Source organism: Carcharodon carcharias, chromosome 13 (genome assembly GCF_017639515.1).
Source record: "Carcharodon carcharias isolate sCarCar2 chromosome 13, sCarCar2.pri, whole genome shotgun sequence".
Taxonomy (NCBI): Eukaryota; Metazoa; Chordata; class Chondrichthyes; order Lamniformes; family Lamnidae; genus Carcharodon; species Carcharodon carcharias.
In genome coordinates, this window is record NC_054479.1 from 141,165,370 (window position 1) to 141,186,390 (window position 21,021).

A 21,021-nucleotide genomic window follows, 5' to 3' on the forward strand; every position below is an offset into this window, starting at 1 on the left:
ACAGCAAGTGGCTGAGGTGAACAATATACATACAGTTAAAGGGGAGCTAGATAAACACAAGAGGTGACGTAACAGTGACTGTCCTTGACAACAAGGCAGCATTTCACCGAGTGTGGCATCAAGGAGCCCTAGCAAAACTGGAGTCAATGGGTATCTGGGGAAAACTCTCCTTTGGTTGGAATAATACCTAGCACAAAGGAAGATGGTTGTGGCTGTTGGAGGTCAATCATCTCAGTTCCAGGACATCACTGCAGGAGTTCCTCAGGGTAGTGTCCTTGACACAACCATCTTCAGCTGCTTCATCAATGACCTTCCTTCCATCATAAGGTCAGAAGTGGGGATGTTCACTGATGATTGCACAATGTTCAGCATCATTAGCAACTCCTTAGGTACTGACGCAGTCCATGTCCAAATGCAGCAAGACCTGAACAATATCCAGGCTTGGGCTGACAAGTGGCAAGTAATATTCGCACTACACAAGTGTCAGGCAATGACCATCTCCTACCAACCCATTGACATTCAATGACATTACCATGACTGAATCTACTATCAACATCCTGGAGGTTACCATTTACCAGAAACTGAACTGGACTAGCCATATAAATACTATGGCTGCAAGAGCAAGTCAGATGCTAGGAATCCTGTGGCGAGTAACTCACCTCCTGACTCCTCAAAGCCTGTCCACCGTCTACAATGCACAAGTCAGGAGTGTGATGGAATAATCCCCATTTGCCTGAATGAGTGCAGCTCCAACAACACTCAAGAAGCTTGACACCGTCCAGGACAAAGCAGCATGCTTGATTGGCACCACAAACATTCACTCCCTCCACCACTGACGCACAGTAGCAGCAATGTGTACCATCTACAAGAAGCACTGCAGGGATTCACCAAGACTCCTTCGACAACACCTTCCAAACCCAGGACCACTACCAAAAGAAGGACAAGAGCAGCAGACACATGGGAACACCACTACCTGGAAGTTCCCCTCCAAGTCACTCACCATCCTGACTTGGAAATATATCAGCTGTTCCTTCACTGTCGCTGGGTCAAAATCCTGGAACTCCCTCCCTAATAGCACTGTGGGTGTACCTACACCACATGGACTGCAGCGGTTTATGAAGGCAGCTCACCCCCACCTTCCCAAGGGCAACTAGCGATGGGTAATAAATGCTGGCATAGGCAGTGACACCCACATCCCATGAATGAATAAAAAAAAGAGGGAGAATGTAATAGACGATTCTGCCGACAGACTTAGATCATGAAGGATGGGAGGAGGCTTGAGTGAAGCATAAACACCAGCATGGAGTGGTTGGACTGAATGGCCTGTTTCTGTAATTCTTTGTAAAACCTGCTGGGGTTTGTGGAATTAAGCTGCAGAGAGAGTCAAGTGTTAAAGGATGCAGCACAGACACTGAGAAAATTGAATTACTAAGGAACAATCAAGGAACTGAAGTGGGGATGGTGATTAGATGTGCTCAGGAGCCCTTGGCAACATTCACTGCTATTAAACTGCATTTGAAAGCAATATATTCAATAAGGATTGCTTTAAATTGCGGAAGTTTCTGTGATGTGATGAATGACAGGGCTGGGAAATGGAGCAGGTCTTCAAGTTTGTTTGAGGTGATGGGTTCTCATATACTCTCTCAGGAGTAGGCATGACATCAAGTACAACTTGCTTTACGTTAAACTGAGAATAGACCTAACCCTAACCTCAGACCAACACTATATGCTGCACTGCAGGGAGTTGTCTGTACCTAAGCTGTCTTATATTTATGACCTCTCTGACTGAAATTGCTCAATTAGCGGCAACTGTGCAGAATGAGAAGAGCTTTCTCCATTGGGAAAATGATATGGGATTACTGAAAGCCAGTTCATTTCAGAGCTCTGAGCAGTGATGGGGAAGCCTTTCGCCTTTCACTCTGAGCTCCAATATTTGGACTGACTTGTGGAAAGAAAGGTCTGCTTTTCTGATCATTGTCCTGACCCCGTTATAATGTCAGCCAAGACCCCACAGCAATGCTTCCGATCGAATCCTCATCCTGCTGCTTGCACATATTCAAGAGATACAATACTCAGCCAGGTCATTAAGAACAAGCGATAACTTGATGGTTTGTTCTTTGCTCGCACTACATGGCTGAGTGACACCTTACAATACAGGAGCAAAACTACTGTTCATAATTTCTTGGGTATGAAGCAACTCAAATAAAACTCTATCCTCTTTGCCTGTTTGATGGAAATCAAGGGGAGCAATCCTTTGGCAGTCATCAATAACTTAACAATTGCTGCTTGATGTATCCTTGTCCAGCTGGCTGACGGTCACTCTAGTTCTGTCCATTCTATGATATAGAGAATTCCTACAGGCTTCTTTATTCAGCAACACAGGGCTACTTGTGTGCCAAACGCCAAAAGCAGCAAGTGATGGACAGAGCTAAGTGATCCCACAGCCAATAGATCAGATCCAAGCTCTGCAGTCCTACCACACCCAGTCATGAATGGTGGTGGACAATTAAATAACTCACTAGAGGAGGAGGTCCCACAAATATCCTCATCCTCAATGATGGGGGAGCCCAGCACATCAGTGCAAAAGATAAGACTGAAGCATTTGCTATGATCTTTGGCCAGAAGTGCCAAGTGGATGAACCACTTCGGCCTCCTCCAGAGGTCCCCAGCATCGCACATGCCAGTCTTCAGCAAATTTAATTAACTCCACATGGTGGGCCTTGATAATATTTTGGCAAAAGTGCCGAAGATTTGTGCTCCAGAGCTTGTCGCACCCCTAGCCAAGCAGTTCAAGTACAGCTACAACAAAGGCAACCATCTGGCAAAGTGAAAAATAGCCCAGGTATGTCCTGTACACAAAAAGCAGGACAAATCCAACCCAGCCAATTACTGCCCCATCAGTCTACTCTCCATCATCAGTGAAGTAATGGAAGGGGTCATCAGCAGTGTTATCAAGCGGCACTTGCTTAGCAATAACCTGCTCACTGACGCCCAGTTTGGGATCTGCTCAGCTTCTGACCTCATTACAGCCTTGATTCAAACAAAAGAGCTGAACTCGATAGGTAAAGGCAGAATTTGACCGAGTGTGGCATCAAGGGGCCCTAGAAAAACTGGAGTCAATGGGAATCAGGTGGGAAAACTCTCCGCTGGTTGGAGTCATACGAAGCACAAAGGAACATGGTTGTGGTTGATGGAGGTCAATCATCTCAGTTCCAGGGCATCACTGCAGGAGTTCCTCAGGGTAGTGTCCTCGGCCCAACCATCTTCAGCTGCTTCATCAATGACCTTCCTTCCATCATAAGGTCAGAAGTGGGGATGTTCGCTGATGATTGCACAATGTTCAGCACCATTCACAACTCCTCAATACAGAAGCAGTCCATGTACACATGCAGTAAGACCTGGACAATATGCAGGCTTGGGCTGACAAATGGCAAGTAACATTCTTAACATTGCCAGGCAATGACCATTTCCAAAAAGAGAGAATCTAACCATTACCTGTTGACAACCAATAGCACTACCATCGCTGAATGCCTCACTATCAGCACCCTGGGGGTTACATTTACCAGAAATTGAACTGGACTAGCCATATAAATACTATGGCTACAAGAGCAGGTCAGAGACTAGGAATCCTGTGACAAGTAACTCACCTCCTGACTCCCCAAAGCCTGTCCACCATCTACAAGGCACAAGTCAGGAGTGTGATGGAATACTCCCCACTTGTCTGGATGAGTGCAGCTCCCACAACACTCAAGAAGCTTGACACCATCCAGGACAAATCAGTCCACTTGATTGGCACCCCATCCACAAACATTCACTCCCTCCACTGTTGAGGCACAGTAGCAGCAGTGTGTACCATCTATAAGATGCACTGTAGAAACTCAACAAAGCTCCATTGGCAGAACATTCCAAACCCATGACCACTACCATCTAGAGGGACAAGGGCAGCAGATGATGGAAACACCACCACCTAGAAGTTCCTCTCCAAGTCACTCACCATCCTGACTTGGAAATATATCGCTGTTCCTTCACTGTCGCTGGATCAAAATCCTGGAACTCCCTTCCTAAGGGAGTGTGGGTGTACCTACACCACATGGACTGCAGCGGTTCAAGAAGGCAGCTCACCACCACCTTCTCAAGGGCAACCAGGGATGGGCAATAAATGCTGGCCCAGCCGGCGACGCCCACATCCCGTAAAATCAATAAGAAAAACACTCAAAAGCTCAACCCAGGCTAGTGAACAATGGCATTAACATATAAACAACAATCTGTGTTCGATTCAACATTTTTAACAATCAACTGAGACAGAAATTGAAGGTGAGCTGATGGAAGCCGGTGAAAGGTCTGTTAACTTCGGGTCTCAGTCTCAGAGGTTTTTCATCAGATCTGGTTCTGATGAAAAGTCATCGGCCTGAAACGTTAACTCTGTTCTGCTCTCCACGAATGCTGCCTGACCTGCTGAGTGTTTCCAACATTTACTGTGGTTATTGCATTTATATAGCACCTTTAGTGGGCAAAATGCCCCAAGGTGCTTCCCAGCTACATTATCAAACACAATTTGATGCTGAACCACATACAGAGATATGAGGTCAGAAGATGACCAAAAGCCTGGGCAAAGAGAAAGGTTTTCAGGACTGTCTTAAAGCTGGGAAGAGATGAAGGGCGGTGGACAGGTTAGAGCGAGAATTCCAGAGCTGGAAAGAGAGGAAGGGAGGTGGACAGGTTCGAGCGGGAATTCTAGAACTGGGAAGAGAGGAAGGGAGGTGGACAGGGGTTCGAGTGGGAATTCCAGGCGGTAGAAGGAATGGCTGTCAATGGTGGAGTGATAAAAATCGGTGATACTCAGGAGGTCAAGAGGAATGCAGATATCTTGGAGGGTTTTGCGGCTGGAGGAGATTACAGAGATAGGGTGGGGTGATTTGAAAACAAGGATGAGAGTTTTAAAAGCGAGGCGTTGCTGGACCAGGAGGCAATGCGGGTCAACACGCACAGGGGTAGAACAAGGGAAGCTGACCCGGGCAGCAGAAAACCTCACTTCAAACCCACTGCATCAACACGTTCTAACATGTCGAAGCACTGTGCCAAGGGGCTGAGAGGCTCTTACGGGTTGAAGTTGTTTGGGGAGGGGGTTTATGTGAGGGGCCCCAAGAGTTTTTAATCTGACTGGGGAGCAGAGATCAGAGACCATCTCGACAGTATGCTGTAGACTTATCCTCGAATAGTGTTGTCTTCACTAAAGGCTCCTTGCAAGGAGCATGGGATTGCTGAATTTCCCTTATTGAGCTCAAAATACACTCCCCACACCCAACCCACTTTTAAAAGGACATTGCTAGAAATAAGATATATAAACACACACTCACACACGCAAACTCACACATGTGCACGCAGACACACAACACACACACACACTCTCATACACACACACACACACACACACACACAATCACACACACACACACACACACGCAAGCTCACACATGCGCACGCACTCTCTCGCACGCACTAGCACACACACACACACACACACACACACACACACACGCATGCACTCTCACACATGGACACACATACGCAAGCTCACACATGCTCACGCACTCTCTCGCACGCACTCGCACATAGACACACACACACTCACAGATACACGCACGCACTCTCACACATGGACATACACACGCAAGCTCATACATGCGCATGCGCTCTCTCGCATGCACTCACACAGACACAGATGCACAACACACACATACACACAAGCTCACACATGCGCACGTACTCTCTCGCACGCACTCGCACACAGACACAGATGCACAACACACATACACACACACACACACACACACAAACACACACACACACTCTCACACACACACGCGCTTTTTGTGAGACCTTTTCATTCATGTGTGATGGAGTCAGATTATCACAGACAATGGGAGATGTCTCCTGAAGGAGAATTGAGATAGCCAGGATCAACTTGACCAGAATGAAGGCTGTGTGAACATCAAAGAAACTGAACCTGAAGCGTAGGAAAAGAATGTTGAGGTTCTACATTTTGTCATCTATGTTATATTCCACAGAGGCATGGACAACAAACAAAGGCACTATTGATAAGCTGAGTGTATTCAAGATGTGGACATACAGGAGGATGTTCCACATAATCCTACACAAAGGGAAAGACTAATGAGGAAGTGCTGGAAATGGTTGGAGAAAAGAGGAACTTAGCGCATAACATCAAAGAGAGATGGATACAACATTCTGAAGTGGACGGTAGACAGAAACAGTTCTTAGAAGAAAAGATCAATGGAAAACATAGGTGAGAAACAGAGGAGAATATGGATGACAGAGAAATGATTGGACGCAGTTAATTATGTGGAACGTGTAGGGACAGCCCAGGAGGTGGAGGTCCAGGGCGGTTAACGTTCTGAGAAGATGATGACACCAACAAACAAACAAACAGAGTCAGCCACGCTTTATCATAACAGCTCGAATCAAAAACTTACTTTAACTGCAAAGTCATTTGTAAAGGATTAAAAATATTAAATTTACATGTTTGAGAGAGTGTGTGCGCGCGTGTATTATCCTTATATTAAATTTACAATTAAGACATTTGTCTTTGTCAGCTAATGTTGGCTAAGGGTACAAAAGACTCACTGAGTGTGAACGTTGTGGACTGTAAATTTCAAAGCAGCGGTTATGTAAAAGGAAGGGCCTGTGGCTTACCAGTAAGCGAGGGATGGGTGCTCCTTCAAAGCTTGTGTTGGCAATACTGGCAGCTTCTTTAAGTCAGCCCTTGTGACTTCATTGCTGAAAGAAAAATCAAAAGGATATCAGGTTTATGCAGAAACCATGATCCTCAGTGTGAACAGGTCCAGATGGAACATTCTGAAAGCCTACATCTGTTCCTTTTTAGTAAAGGAATAGCACTTTTCCTTGGCATGTTTGAAAAATCAACGTGTCTCACTGTTGCTGTGTGGTCAGGAACTAGATTCAGCCTCACTTCCTCTGTACAAGTCCCTCGCCACCCCCCCTGCCCAGCCCACTCGAATAAAGACACTTTTTGACCCATTTGGGACGGAGGGGTGAGGAGGTGGGGGGACAAACAGTTCACTCTCCTCTACAGGGATTAAATTAAGAGTCAAATAATGGGCTTGGGTGAGGGGTGGGGGGTGGGTGGCGATGGGGAAGCACCAAACAAAGCTTTGATGGTGAGGTTCAACTCTCACATCCTGTAAGGCTCAAAGGAATCACTGACCTTATTTTAAGATTGTCCCTTAACACAAAGCTAGCTCTGTTTCAGCGATGGTGGGACCAACTTCAATGGTGATGATTTCTTTACACTCTGGGACTCTACAAAAATAGCCTCAATTTATAGAATGTCTACTTGCTGCTCGCATAACCTTAAAGCTCCCTTTTTATCTCAATAAGAGCGAGTTTGTTATGCTTTATACTTTTGAACATTTTGTTGTTTTTAATGTGCAGCCCAGGAGAGTTTAAACGTCTCACCTCCAGACATTCAACCTCTGTCTGCAGCCAGGATTGCCATGTGCCTGACGGCAGGGCAATATATTTTACACTGTACCTGCCATCAGTGAACTTTTTAACCTCGTTCATGTTACAATTTATAAGTTATCGTGACAGAGTGCAACTATGTGAGGTGAAACTTGATCAAGTTTGCTTTTGGCTGTGCTCGGTGACCCAACTAGAACACAGCAGCTTCGCGTTCTGGCAGTTGTTTTAAAGGGTATTAGTAGTGAAATGTAATACAGCCTTGTATACACACGTTGTTTTATACTTCACTGCGCAGGCTGCAAGCTAAGACTCGCCGTCCTTTCTCTGCGTGCATGAGCTATGTACCACCACTAAACCTAGGAGTTCGGGACTTGTACTGCATGGGTCATCGAGGAGTTTGAAAATGAAGTAACTCTTATCATCTAGTACCAGCAATCAGCATTTTGGCATATACCAGTGTCGGAACAAACTGTTAACAACAACAACTAGCATTTGCAGAGCAACTTTAAATCCCAAGGTGCCACATAGGAGTTTTAAGGCACTGGGCGGGATGTTACGGTCCCGCTGAAGTCAGTGGACTTTTGAACGGCTCGCTGCATTTTACAGCCCTGCCCCCGCTACGACAGGTTTGTAAATTTCGGCCCGCTGGTTGAACTTTTCACCAGTGATCTGATAACATTGCATAAACAAGAGTTCATCGGATGGAGAGGAATTGAAATGACATCACTTGTACTTTCATGGCCGTTGATGTTTCTGGGTGTTCAAAGTCATGACTTAAGGGAATGTCACAAGGACATAGGGTAGGAGTACCCTGCTCCGCCGTGCAATAAGATCATGGCTGATCTTTGATTTCAATTCTGCTTTCCTGCCTGATCCTTGTATCCCCCAAAGTTCAAAAATCCCTCGATCTCTGTCTTGAATATACTCAATGACTGAGCATTCACTGCCCTCTGGGTAGGGGATTCCAATGATTTACAAATAGTTGAGTGGAGAATTTCCTCTTTATCTCAGTTTTAAATGATCGACCCCCCCCCCCCACCCCCAACCAATCCTGAAATGATGTCCTGTTATGGTTCTAAACTCTCCAGGCAGGGGAAGAGAATCTCTCAGCATTGACCCTGTCAAGTGCCCTCAGAGGTTTATAAATTACAATGAGATCACCTCTCATTCTCCTAAACCCCAGGGAGTACAGGTCAATTCTACTCAACCTCTCAGCCCAGGGATCAATCTAGTGAATCTTCGCTGTACTGTCTCCAATGCAGGTGTATCCTTCCTTAGACAAGGGGACCAAAAAGGCAAATAGAACTCTAGGTGCGGACTCACTAAAACCCTGTTCAACTGTACAAGGCTTCCTTATTTTTGTACACCAAACCCTTTGCAGTAAAGGCCAACAGATGGTAAATGGTACCTATGGTGCCTCCACCTATCGCTGGCCTTCTATCCAGCTTCACCTGCTCCACTCCCCTTAAACAGCATAAATTTCATCACATCTTTACTTCTCTTTAGCTCTGAAGAAGCGTTATACGGACTCAAAACATTAACTCTTATTTTTTCTCTCTCCACAGATGCTGTTAGACCTGCTGAGTTTTTCCAGCATTTTCTGTCCTTGTTTCAGGTTTCCAGGATCTGCGGTATTTTGCTTTTATCGTACCATTTACCTTCCTAATTGCTTATTATACCTGCACGCTAACTTTTTGCATTCCTTGTACCAGTACATCCAAGTCTCTGAGCAGCGACATTTAGAAGCTCATGCCTTTCTATTCTTATGACCAAAGTGAATACACTTGCCCACATTATACTCCATCTGCCATCTTTATGCTCCCTCACTTAACCTGTCGCTATCTCTCTGCAGCCTCTCTGTGTCCTCCTCACAACTTACATTCCCATTTTTAGCAAACTTGGATACATTACTCTCGGTACCTTTATTTAAGTCGTTAACATAGGTTGTAAAACATGTCACACATAAAATGAAAAAAGAGTGGCCTAGAAATTGGTTCACGCATCACCCATTGTTTTGAAAAAATACTGGGGCTAAATGTTCCAAACAGCATGCATCGCGCACAGTTCATTCTGCACAGGGAGAGGTTGACATGCCAAATTGTTAAAGGGCACCCTGGAGTTGGCAAAGGCACTGCTCAAAGCCAGTGCTTAGTCCAAGGTATGACTCTATAGATATCGAGTGACCCGACAGTGAATGAGTGGGCTTTGAACTCTACGGGCGCGGCACTGCGAAATTAGAGAGGATTAAATATTAATCATAGAACTTTATCCTTTATTAAATGTAAGGAGCTGTAATCTATATATACATATATATACAGAGGTTTTGCAGGAAAACACCATTTGCCCATTTAACCTATTCTTCTGAAGTGCATCAGAGTCCCACAAATCACGGTGAGGAATTTTAGTCACAAATGCCCCTTATTACTTGAAATTCTGCAAAGTTACTACAATTCAAAGTAATTGGTTACATATGGGGCTAATATAACAGTCATTATACATGCTGTCTTGAGATGTGCCTGGGATGTGACGAGGCGCTATATAAATGCATTTCTTTCCAAGGTTGAACGGATTGGTTTCACACCTCTTCACTGCACGGCTGAGGCATATTTATCCAACATTCCTTCCCCCTTATCACCTTTTGAAAAGCTCTTTGCCAAGCTCCAGAACCTATAACGTGGTGTTGACGTGAGCTAGTGTGACTCTTGGTTTCGGATTGCCCCTCCCCTCTTCGCTTTTGTTCGGTTCGTTAAAAAAAAAAGAAAATGGTTTGCTCATCTCCCCCTTTCTCATTCTGACGAAGGATCAATTCCGGAAACTTGAACACGTCTCCTTGTGTTCCAGATGCTGCCGCAGCTGGCTGTGCATTCCCAGCACTTTCTAGGTTTATTTCGGTTTTCAACATTTCCGTCTCCTCCTTTCACCTCAGCGGAATTGTGTCCATATCCGTGATTTAGTCGTTTCTGTCCACATGACGTTGGCCCAGGTCTTGTGGTCCCAGCAGCATGAATGCTGAGAGTTTCACCACGACTGAGGGATGCTACAGCACCTCAACCACCGAAGGACCAACTTGCTGGAAGTTGTGGGCCGGGTGAATGGGCTCTGGGTGACCCAACACTGATGGTCCAATGGGACCGTTAGTTGGTAACTTGGGCTGATTGCAGCACTTGCGCCAGGTTTTATGGGGATATGTTTAGGCCGCTCCTAGGGGGCTTAGAGCCTGTGAGGGTATGCAGCCCTTTTAATCAACAGGAGAGTGAATACACTCCTGCTCCACCAGCATCCCCACTGCACCCCCAACAACCCCCTCCATCCTCCCCAACTCTGCTCCTCCACTCCTGGGACCCCTCAACTCTGCTTTCCCATCCCCGGGACCCCCGATTCTGCTCCTCCAGCCCTGTGACCGACCCCCCCCGACTCTGCTCCTTCACTCCCAGGACTCCTGACTCCGCTTCCCCACCCACCAGGACCCCCCAATTGTGCTCCCCCACCCCTGGCATCCTCTGACTCTGCTCCTCCACCCCGGGACCCCCCCGACTCTGCTCCTCCACCCGCAGGACCCCTGACTCTGCTCTGCTGGGACCCCCCAACCCTGCTCCTCCACCCCTGGGACCCCTGACACTGCTCCTCCACCCCAGGGACCACCAATTCTGCTACTTCACCCCCAGGACCCCCTGACTCTGCTCCTCAAACCCCCGGACCCTTAACTCTGCTCTTCCATCCCAGGACCCCTGATTCTGCTGCTCCACTCCTGGGACCCCTGACTGCTCCCCCCCTACCCGGGACCCCCTGACTCTGCTCCTCAAACCCCCGGACCCCTGACTCTGCTCCTCCACTCCTGGGACCCCTGATTCTGCTCCTCCACCCCCAGGACCACTGATTCTATTCCTCACACTGGAAACCCCTCTGCTTTGCCACATTGCAAACCCAGGCCAACAGGTGCAGCCTATGAAGGTTTCCTCGTCTCGTTCTAACTTCTTTCCCTGTACGGTTAGAATCTTCTGCTTTTTATTTGCTCCCACCTAGAATCACCATCAGGTGCCAAGAGTGTGACCTGTTCCCCGGCCTCTGCCATCACCCTCTCTGAAACAGCTGGATGAGCATGAAAGGGGACCCAAAGGTGACAAAAACACAGGTGGGTGGGCGGGAATTGGAAAACTCTGGCCGCTGTGTGAATGCAGAAGACCATCAAACTCAGTCTGCTTGTCCCTCTGAATGCTACGTGGACTGACACGATCCGACCAGAAGATAATAATAAAAAAAAAGATTAATCGGAATAAAATGTGGCAGGATGAAATGAACGTGACAGTTGTGCAGTGGTACGTGACAGCGCAATGGAAGCAGAAACACTGACGTTTACTGCATTCATTATGAACGGGGTAAAACCTTTTACAAAGAGTACTATTACAAGCAATAAAATTTTCACTGAAATCCTTTTGAAAGGCACCACGATAAGGAAATGCTGAAGATGTTACGACAGATTGCTAAATCCTTCTAAAACTTTGTCAAAACATGTTTGTGTCCAACAACAAGCATTATCTCCTTACAGGACTTTTTATTCACGTTTAATTCAATCCCTATTAGGGGCACAGCATTAGTTTTATATTCTGGCAACTAAAGGAAAGTTTATTGTGTTGAAATGTACAAGATAAGACTATTTTTTTGGCTGCAAAATATCCCGGTTTGTACAGTCAATTTGTGAAAGGAAATCCTCTGACGTGTACCAAGCAGCTTACAATAACTTTCCTTTTCAACCTCCTTTAAATCAGCATTTATTTTATTTATAAAATCAAAGTGGATTATAACCTGCAATATTCAAGCGAGCGACCGTGACCTTTCAAACCTGGTCTGACGAAATAATTAACTTGTGTTCTGGTTGTTTAACCACATTCCCCCTCTCGAGCTCTCGCTCACTTTCCTCAAGTCCATCAATCTGATAAAACTGGGGCCACTGAAAGCCACCCCGTGACCTCCGGGCTTTGCCAGACTGCGACAGAGCTGTCAGTGTGCCAGTGATCCCGTGTCCCAGAGGGTGAAATGCTCACACCGAAGGGTTTTGAAAAGCACCAGGGGTGAGGAGTTGTAAACCAAACAGCACCGACGAGAAGCAGCTTGGAACACATCAAGAACTGTTGGGGTGAAGGACGGGGATTTGCTTCCCACTCGCTGCTGCGCCCCACCGTCTGTTTTCATTTCAGCTTCCATGGCAACGAGCGGATATTTAATTCCTTTTCCTTGCCCCCAATTTGATCCCTCGCGGCCCCCCCCCCCCCTCCCCAAGGTGACTCATGGTGGAGAATGGCTCCATGTGGTAGCTCTCTAATAAACTCGCTGATGTGCATCATTGCACATGTGATTGTGGCCCAATGTGCGTCGGTGCACTGTTGGACTTGGGGGTGGGGGTGGGGGAGGGGTGGGTAGGGAGGAGGGTGGGGGGTGGGTGTGAGTAGGTGGATTTGGGGGGACTGGTGTGAGGGGGGGGCTTGGCATGGGGGTGGGTGGGGGTGGGTGGGTGTGGGGGATGTTGGGTTTGGGGGGTTGGGTGTGGTTGGATGGATGTGGGGGATGGGTGCGGGCGGAATTGGGTATGGGGGTGGTGGGTGTGGGTAGGTGGATGTGGGATGTGGTGTGGGGGGTATGGATGTGGGTGGGTGGGGGGGTGGGTGTGGAGGGATGGGTGTGGGGGTTGTGGTGTGGGGGGAGTGGATGTGGGTGGGTGGGTGGTGTGAGGGGTGGTGTGGGGGGTGGGTGTGAGGGGTGAGTGTGGGGGGTGGGTGTGAGGGGTGAGTGTGGGGGGTGGGTGTGAGGGGTGGGTGTGGGTGGTGGATGTGGGTGGGTGGTGTGGGGGGTGGGTACGGGGGAATTGGGTATGGGGGGGTGGGTGTGGGGGGTGTGTATGGGGGGTGGGTGTGAGAGGTGGATATGGGAGGGTGGGTGTGGGGGGAGTGGATGTGGGGGGTGGGTGTGGGGGGTGGGTGTGGGTGGGTGGGTGTGGGGGGTGGGTGTGAGGGGTGGTGTGGGGGGTGGATGTGGGGGGGGTGTGAGAGGTGGGTATGGGGGGGTGGGTGTGGGGGGTGGATGTGGGTGGGTGGTGTGGGGGGTGGGTGTGGGGGGTGGGTATGGGGGGTGGGTGTGGGGGGAGTGGATGTGGGGGGTGGGTGTGAGAGGTGGGTATGGGGGGGTGGGTGTGGGGGGAGTGGATGTGGGGGGTGGGTGTGGGTGGGTGGGTGGTGTGGGGGGTGGATGTGGGGGGTGTGGTGTGGGGGGTGGATGTGGGGGGTGCTGTCGTGATTGGCCGTGAGGGGCGATAGAACTGAACCTGACGCAGTTCCTCATCTTCCATCCTCACTTTCACTTCTGGGTTGGGGTCACGAGGAATAGCTGCCTGTGGGCAAAGCTGATATTTCCCCTCCCAAAACCTCCCCATATGGAGCCAACTGCAAACCTGATGAACGTTTTCTCTTGTCTCTGGAATTAGCTGCATTCATCAACCCAGCACAAATATTTACAGCGAAACAACTGAAATCTTTAAGACCCTGAGGGGTCCTGACAGGGTGGATGTGGAGATGATGTTTCCTCTTGTGGGTGAATCTAGAACTAGGGGGTCACTGTTTAAAAATAAGGGGTCACCCATTTGAAACAGAGATGAGGCAAAATGTTTCCTCCTGGAACTCTCTTCCTGAAAAGGTGGTGGAAGCAGAGTCTTTGAATATTTTTTAAGGCAGAGGTGGATAGATTCTTGGTAAGCAGAGGGTTGTGGGTTATCGGGGGTAGGTGGGATGCAGATTTCAGGTTACTATCAGATCAGCCACGATCTTATTTAATGGCGGAGCAGACTCGAGGGGCAAAAAGCTTCAATGCCGAAAATTAACTTGTAGGTAGGACAATGAAGATGCTGAGGGTAGGGGGAGGGGAGGGGGGAAGTACAGAGTGATTGAGGAAATGATGCTGTGATTTAGGGGACTGTAGATTGTCAGTGGATGCGCCCATCGTGTGACCTTGTGATGATAATTCTCCTCCTCCTGTATATTTTACACTCACTCATTCCTGTGCTCTCCGAAGTACTGCACGATGTTGCAGGAGCTGCTGAACATAAATAAAGACACATGTCCAGTAGCTCAACTGCTGGTAATAGGTTCATCACTTCCTATTAATGGCAATCGGCTTTATTGGAAACTAAAATATTAATGACTACCTCGAGCCGGACTGATGGGCTGTAATGAACCACAGGCTATGGTAATTGCTTAGGTATTACCAAAAATGGAACCATTGATTCAAAAAGGTGCTGTCACTGATATAATAGCGAGCGAAGGGAATGTTATATCTATAAAAAAAAACTGTAAATAAATACAAATCATTCCATATATTAACAATAAGACAGGGTATTTATTTCATTCTCTGTCCACCTGCTAACTTAGAGAAAGTTTCACTGAGAAGCAACTTGAACTTTAATTGACTAAGTTTGCACTATATCAGAAAGCATCCCCCTTAATTTTCACATGCATTCAATTAACTGATAGTAATGGAAAGGTTTTACTTATTTTAAAGTACGGAAGATGCCAAATGATACAATTTTCCAACTAGTTTAATGTATTCTGGGTTCAAATGTTTCAGATTGTTTTCAACCCACATGTGAGATTTGTCCTGAGGAATTTTGCTTTGTTTACCTTTTGAAAGCCAGCTCAGGATGGACATGAAAACCAAGCGCGGAACATGGAAGGGCCATTTGGGTCATCAAACTCACAGAGCGTGCACAATCAACCTAATCCGAAGGAAAATTCTTCTGGAAAAACTCAGCCGTCTTCAGGGAAACCTAAGCATAATTCATTCCAGAGTAGACACCTATCTTATCGGCCCATTGTCCAAGTCCTGCCCGGGCCAACCCTGAAAACAATAAGCCTTACCCCAGGAACGATACTGTCCCATGGAGTATCTCATCAGCTCGGTCTATACCTACACATGACCTCAGTTGTTCAAAGTCATATTTATCTTGCTGGCTGATTCTCTCTTGGATATCCATGGCTCTTATTTTTAAACTTATGGGACACCGGACTCTGCTGTGTTAGTAGAAACACAGAGGACTTGACCCCACCCCCCCATCTTTAATTCATAGACCATCATTTTAAACCATGGATACCATAAGCAGGTTGCACACCTCTCTCTAGCTGAACATCGGGAACACAAAATTACTTCAAATGGTTCCCTTCAGCAGTCCACTCTCAAAGATTACTTTTCTGAGAAACATGATTATAGTTTTAGTCTGTGATAGGGAGACTACACAAAAACAGGCGGTGCTGTCGATTAGTCCGTAACCACAGGGACTGCGCAGGATTGCAGGTCCGTAGACCTCCTCAACCCAACTGCTACGCAATGTATCAGCTTTTCGCAAATATTGATCAACTGGCTTTTACGAAGAGACTCTTTCTAAAAGTAAGATTGTGGTTTGAGATAAATCCTATGGGACTTAAATATTTTAAACTCAAGGATATTTCCCCTCATATAATCGCCTTTCCCATTTGAAAGGCAGGTCCCTCGCCTATTCAAATGAATTTCTATCACATCAGCCAGCCTGGGAGCTGTGATAGTGCGGATGGAAACAGAAGTTTCCTAAACAGCATGCCCACCTTTTAATCAGCAATAAGATATACATCGCACAAAGCGCCCAGAACCTCAGAACAAAGTACAAACCAATAGAGCACGACCAACTGGTACATATTCACCTCACGCTGTGATGTATAAATAAAGGATTGCTAAACCATAATCCAGATATTCCAGAAATAACTTCAAGAAATTCCTTTTGCAGCGCAGATTTATGGGTTAACCACTTAAGTTAAAATACAGAGGTTTGAACTGAGTTTGTTTGCCAATGAGTTACAAATATCACGCAGTGCAATTTCAAACGGAGCCTTCTTTATAAGCAATTGTGTCTTTCACCTTTACTCTGGAAAACAATAGTGATGCAACACTTGCAGTTAGTGAACCTTTTGTACGGATGGTTCTAACTGCTCGACCCGAAACATAAAGTTAGCTGCGTTGAATTTTCCAGAATCTAATTGTTGGAAAACCACTCAATTTTGGGATTTTTATGAATGCAGGGAACAGGATACTACTGTATTGAGTGATTAAAGCCACAGTTATAATGAGAGAGTAAACGTGGAGTTAATGATGGGGCTGCTCTCTTATACCATATGTGTTTAGTAGGAAGGCGCTGTCCATAGTTTCCAATCTCAGCAGAATAATCATCCATCTATTACATTTGACCACAGACTAAAACTCCTCATGTTTTGGTGTGGTCCAGAATGATAACTGCTTAGGTTTACAATCGACCAAGTGAGCATTGGAGAATAACTGGAATGAGACAGGACAATTTATTGGGACACTTTCCAGATAATGGTTTGAAAATACATACTACATTCTGCTTTGTCTGTACATATGTGTGTCTGTACATGCGTGTATGTGTACATGTGTGTGCCTGTACAAATGTGCGTCCATACAAATATGAGTAGATGTACATCTGTACATGCATGTATGTGTACATGTTGGTCTGTACATGTGTGTATGTGTACATGTGCATCTGTAGATGTGTGTATCTGTACATGCCTGTCTGTACATGTATGTGTACATGTGTGCACCTGTACATGTGCATCTGTACATGCATGCATATGTGACTATATATGTGTACATTTGCATCTGTACATGCATTTGTGTGTAAATGCATGCACCTGTACATGCGTGTGTGTGCATGTATGTGTGCATGTGTACATGTAAAATCCAGAGCTGAGGGACAGCTGTGGTTCCTGAGAAAACATACAACAGAATCCTCACTGCTGACACCGTATGTTTGCCACTACAAATAAAACAACAACTTGCATTTATCTAGCGCCCATAATGTAGGGTTCAGGTTATGATTAAAATGCTTGGTCAAAGAAGTAAATTTTAAGGAACATTTTAAAGGAGGTTAAGATACTCAGGGAGGGAATTCCAAAACTGAAGACGCAACTGCCAATGATAGAACAATGAAAAGTGCAGATGGGAAAGAGGTCAGAATTGGAGGAGCACAGATATATCGGAGGGTTGCAGGGCAGGGAGCAGGTTATGGAGAATGGCTGGGCAAGGCCGCAGATGGATTTCAAAACAAGGATGGGGACAATTTTAAAATCTAGGCTGTGCAGAACTGGCAGCCAAGGGTCAACGAGCGCAGGGGTGGTGGGCGAACGGGACTTTGTGTGAGTTAGGCTGTGGATGTTGGCTGAGTGCAGGTTTATGGGGAGTGCATGGTGGAAGACTAGCTAAAGGGAGCAGTGGAATAGACAGGCCTAGAGGCCACAAAGCCTTGGATAAGGGTTTCAGCAGCAGATTTTAATTCTGCTAATGCCTGGGGAACACTGACTGCAAGATCCCTACGACAGAATCAGCAAACGCCTGGGCAACACTGACAGGAGATTTCTTATGCCAAACTCTCCAGATATTGAAATGACATCGGGTTTAAGGGTCCCTATGACAGATATTCTAAGGACCCTAAAGAACAAAAAAGGCTTTTTGCGATGGATGTTCTGAGCTCGACTCAACATACCAGCTGTCAGGAGATACAGGCTGTAAGTGTCGCAAATATTCCTGCAATAACCTTGTAGCCGCTTAGCCAGTGATCAATAAGTTAGGATATGTATTCCAGGAATTCATACACAGGCCTTGATGTTTTGCTTGTTGGGTAGACTCGGCAGAGGTAATTGGGAACCCGATCGGTTCCACATCGTAATTTTACGCGGGCGGGGAGATTAAGGCCGACCCAGCGTAAGACGCGGCAGCAGCAACAGAGAGAAGGGGCGGGGACTCAAAAGCGGCCCAGGCAGCCCCCGGAAGGTCTGCCACGGAGGGAGGTAAAGTCGCCGTGATGGATCCGGCTGCTGCTGGACACGGCAGGCGGGAGGGCAGGTCAGCGGGGCAGTCATCTCCGCGTTTCTCTGACAAGAACCCCGGTGCCCTCCTGGGGGAGGGCGCAGCACGGCGAGAAATCCTTGTCCCCAGAGACGGGAGGAGGAGGAGGAGGAGGTCTACACCCCCCCACCTCACCAAAAGGGCCTTGGAGGAGGTGCATCAGCCTTGACGTGGATGCAGTGCCGGAAGTGCTTCAGTGATGAGCTGGGATGGGGAAGGGTGAGTACCGTGTTGGCATGGGTCACTTAGCGCAACAGTTAAGAGCTGCCCATCCCCACCCTTGGACCTCACAGTTCTTACAATGTGAGTGGCAAATGTCAAAGAGGCAGCATCTGGGCAAAGGGGGTCAGCCCTGGCTGCTTGGAGTGAGTGTCTTGGGGCTCCAGGGTCAGGAATCGGCTGAGCCCTGCGAGGTGTTCCTCAGGTGGGGTTGTCCAGGCTGCAATGGGGCTGCAGGTACAGGGTGGGCTACTCAATGCGGCTCTCTCATTTCAGGAGAAAACATCCCATAACAATGCCGAGAGGTTGCGGACTGGCGGAGGAGCGCCCCACCTACTCGTCTTGACCTGATACGAGCAGGAGGCTCTGGAGCTGGAGGGGCGCCATGCACCCAGACTGGGGTGAGCTTGGGGTGTCACTGGGAGGTAAGAGAGTCGTGCACTGAGGTCACAATGTCTGTAATAGCAACCATTCCACTGTTGTCTCTATATTGATGTGAGCCTTGAACCTGGAATCCCCATTGACAATGAGAAGACGAGGGCCCCCTGCTCTGGGTGCCAGGCATGCACAGTGACAGTGTAATGACTTCAACTAATGACATGTCCTTGTTCTTCCTTTCAGCCTCACCAGAAGCCTATTGGGGTGAGGGGCCTGAAACCCACCACTGACCCCAGAGGGCAGCACCCAACAGGACTCACCTGTGTCATACCCTCTTTGCCAAGCAGGCAGATCTGCGGCTAGTATGTCAGTGCACAGCGGTGAGGGCACTTCACACTCGCCTGAGGTGCAGGCGGAGACAGACAGTGCCCAGGGCGCCGGCAGTCAGAGGAATGTTGGGGACCAGGAACATGCTCAGTCAGTGGCTGATGAGGGGCCTCTGGAGTCGTCCCTGAGGCAGCAGATGTCCAGCAGGGTGTGCGGGAGGATCTGGCGGAGATACATGAGGGAACGTGTGCCAAGGTCTCCACTGTGGAGGAGTCCCATGCGGAGCATGAGCACTGTGTTGAACCTCGTGGCCAAGTGCACTGCCTCCTCCATGGAGAGAGTGGCGACTCTCATTGAGAGGCTCCTCCAGGAGCTGAATCAAGGCTTCCTGGGGATGGGCTCGGACCTACAGCCCTGGTAATGACCTCAGGCGGTCAGTGTGGGAGATGGATGAGGCACCCAGTATCCCAGCTAGGTGCCCGTCCATCAATGATGAGGGGGGAGGTCCAGAGTGACCTCACGTTGGTGCACCAGCTGCCTGTTGTCTCTGTGGGCTCCTCTTAGGATGCTCCGGCTGATGGCACCGGCTCCTCTGTCCCTCTGCCAGTGACTGTGGCATCTGATGAGGCTGCAGTGACTGGGGAGATACCAGCAGTGGCATTGGCCGCTCCCTCCCAGGTGGTACGAATCCTCCAGGGGCCTGGAGAACAACACTGAGTCCTGAACTGAAGACTCTTATTGCTGTCAAAGCAGCTCTGAAGCGAAATGGGGGTGCCCTGTTCAGCCATGCAAGCAGCAGCAAGTTATAAGCTAAAGTAGAAACTACTCACGTTCACAAGCGCACCCACCCTTCTTGTCCCGCCCGTGGAGGTTTCTGAGAATGTGGTCTGCCCACCTGCCCATTTTGCCCGTGTGAAAATCGGTCAATTGGTGTCTCAAGGGCCTTAAGTGGCCAGTTACTTAATGGCGGGCGCACCTGAGGTGCGCCCGCCATTAAGTAACTGGCCACTTAAGGGCGCGCCTCCACACGCCAATCTAAAAATTCTGCCCATAGCGTGTACGCTTAGAAGCACAAAATAAGAGCATTAGAAATAGGAGCAGGAGTAGGGCATTTGGCCCCTCGAGCCTGCTCTGCTATTCAATGAGATCACGGCTGATCTTTTACCTCGACTCCACCTTCCTGCACTATCCCCATATCCCCTAATTCTGTTAAAATCTAAATCTCTTGATGAAATCGAACACATTAGGGACCTTTTAGTGAAGCATGTTCTAATGACCTCCAAATAAAAATGTACCGAGGACTGGAAGGGGAGAAATAGGTCCAGTAGGCATGTAGGTTTATTAGAAAGGAAATTCACCTGGCTTTTACTCATTAAAGCAAGACACTTTATAAAATCTTAAATCATCGGGCCTCATGCCAGCACATTTCCTTTGTTTAAGACTAACTGACATGTGTGTCCATTGTTTACCGAGATGTGGAAATGATTAACGTCAGCTATTTAAAAACTCAGGCTCAGGGAAGTTCCACTGAGCTCTTCCCGTTCTGCTGGTAGTCATTTGCCTCAAGTGCGGGGCTTCTGCGGCACTTTTGATGAGGCAACTTCTGGCGGAGAGGGAGCAGGATTAGGATGAGGGGAATTTATCTCTCATACCGGCCAATCACCA

General features: G+C 47.7%; 1 protein-coding gene across 2 annotated transcripts in view; it reads right to left on the reverse strand.

Annotated features, from left to right (window-relative positions):
• frmd4a (FERM domain containing 4A) overlaps positions 1-21,021 on the reverse strand; it is a 559,644-nt gene that overhangs the window by 110,016 nt on the left and 428,607 nt on the right. For both annotated transcript variants that reach the window (XM_041203005.1, XM_041203004.1), the window contains exon 8: positions 6,712-6,795. In XM_041203005.1, the coding sequence (XP_041058939.1) occupies positions 6,712-6,795 (84 nt within the window). The remainder of the gene's footprint in view (positions 1-6,711; positions 6,796-21,021) is intronic.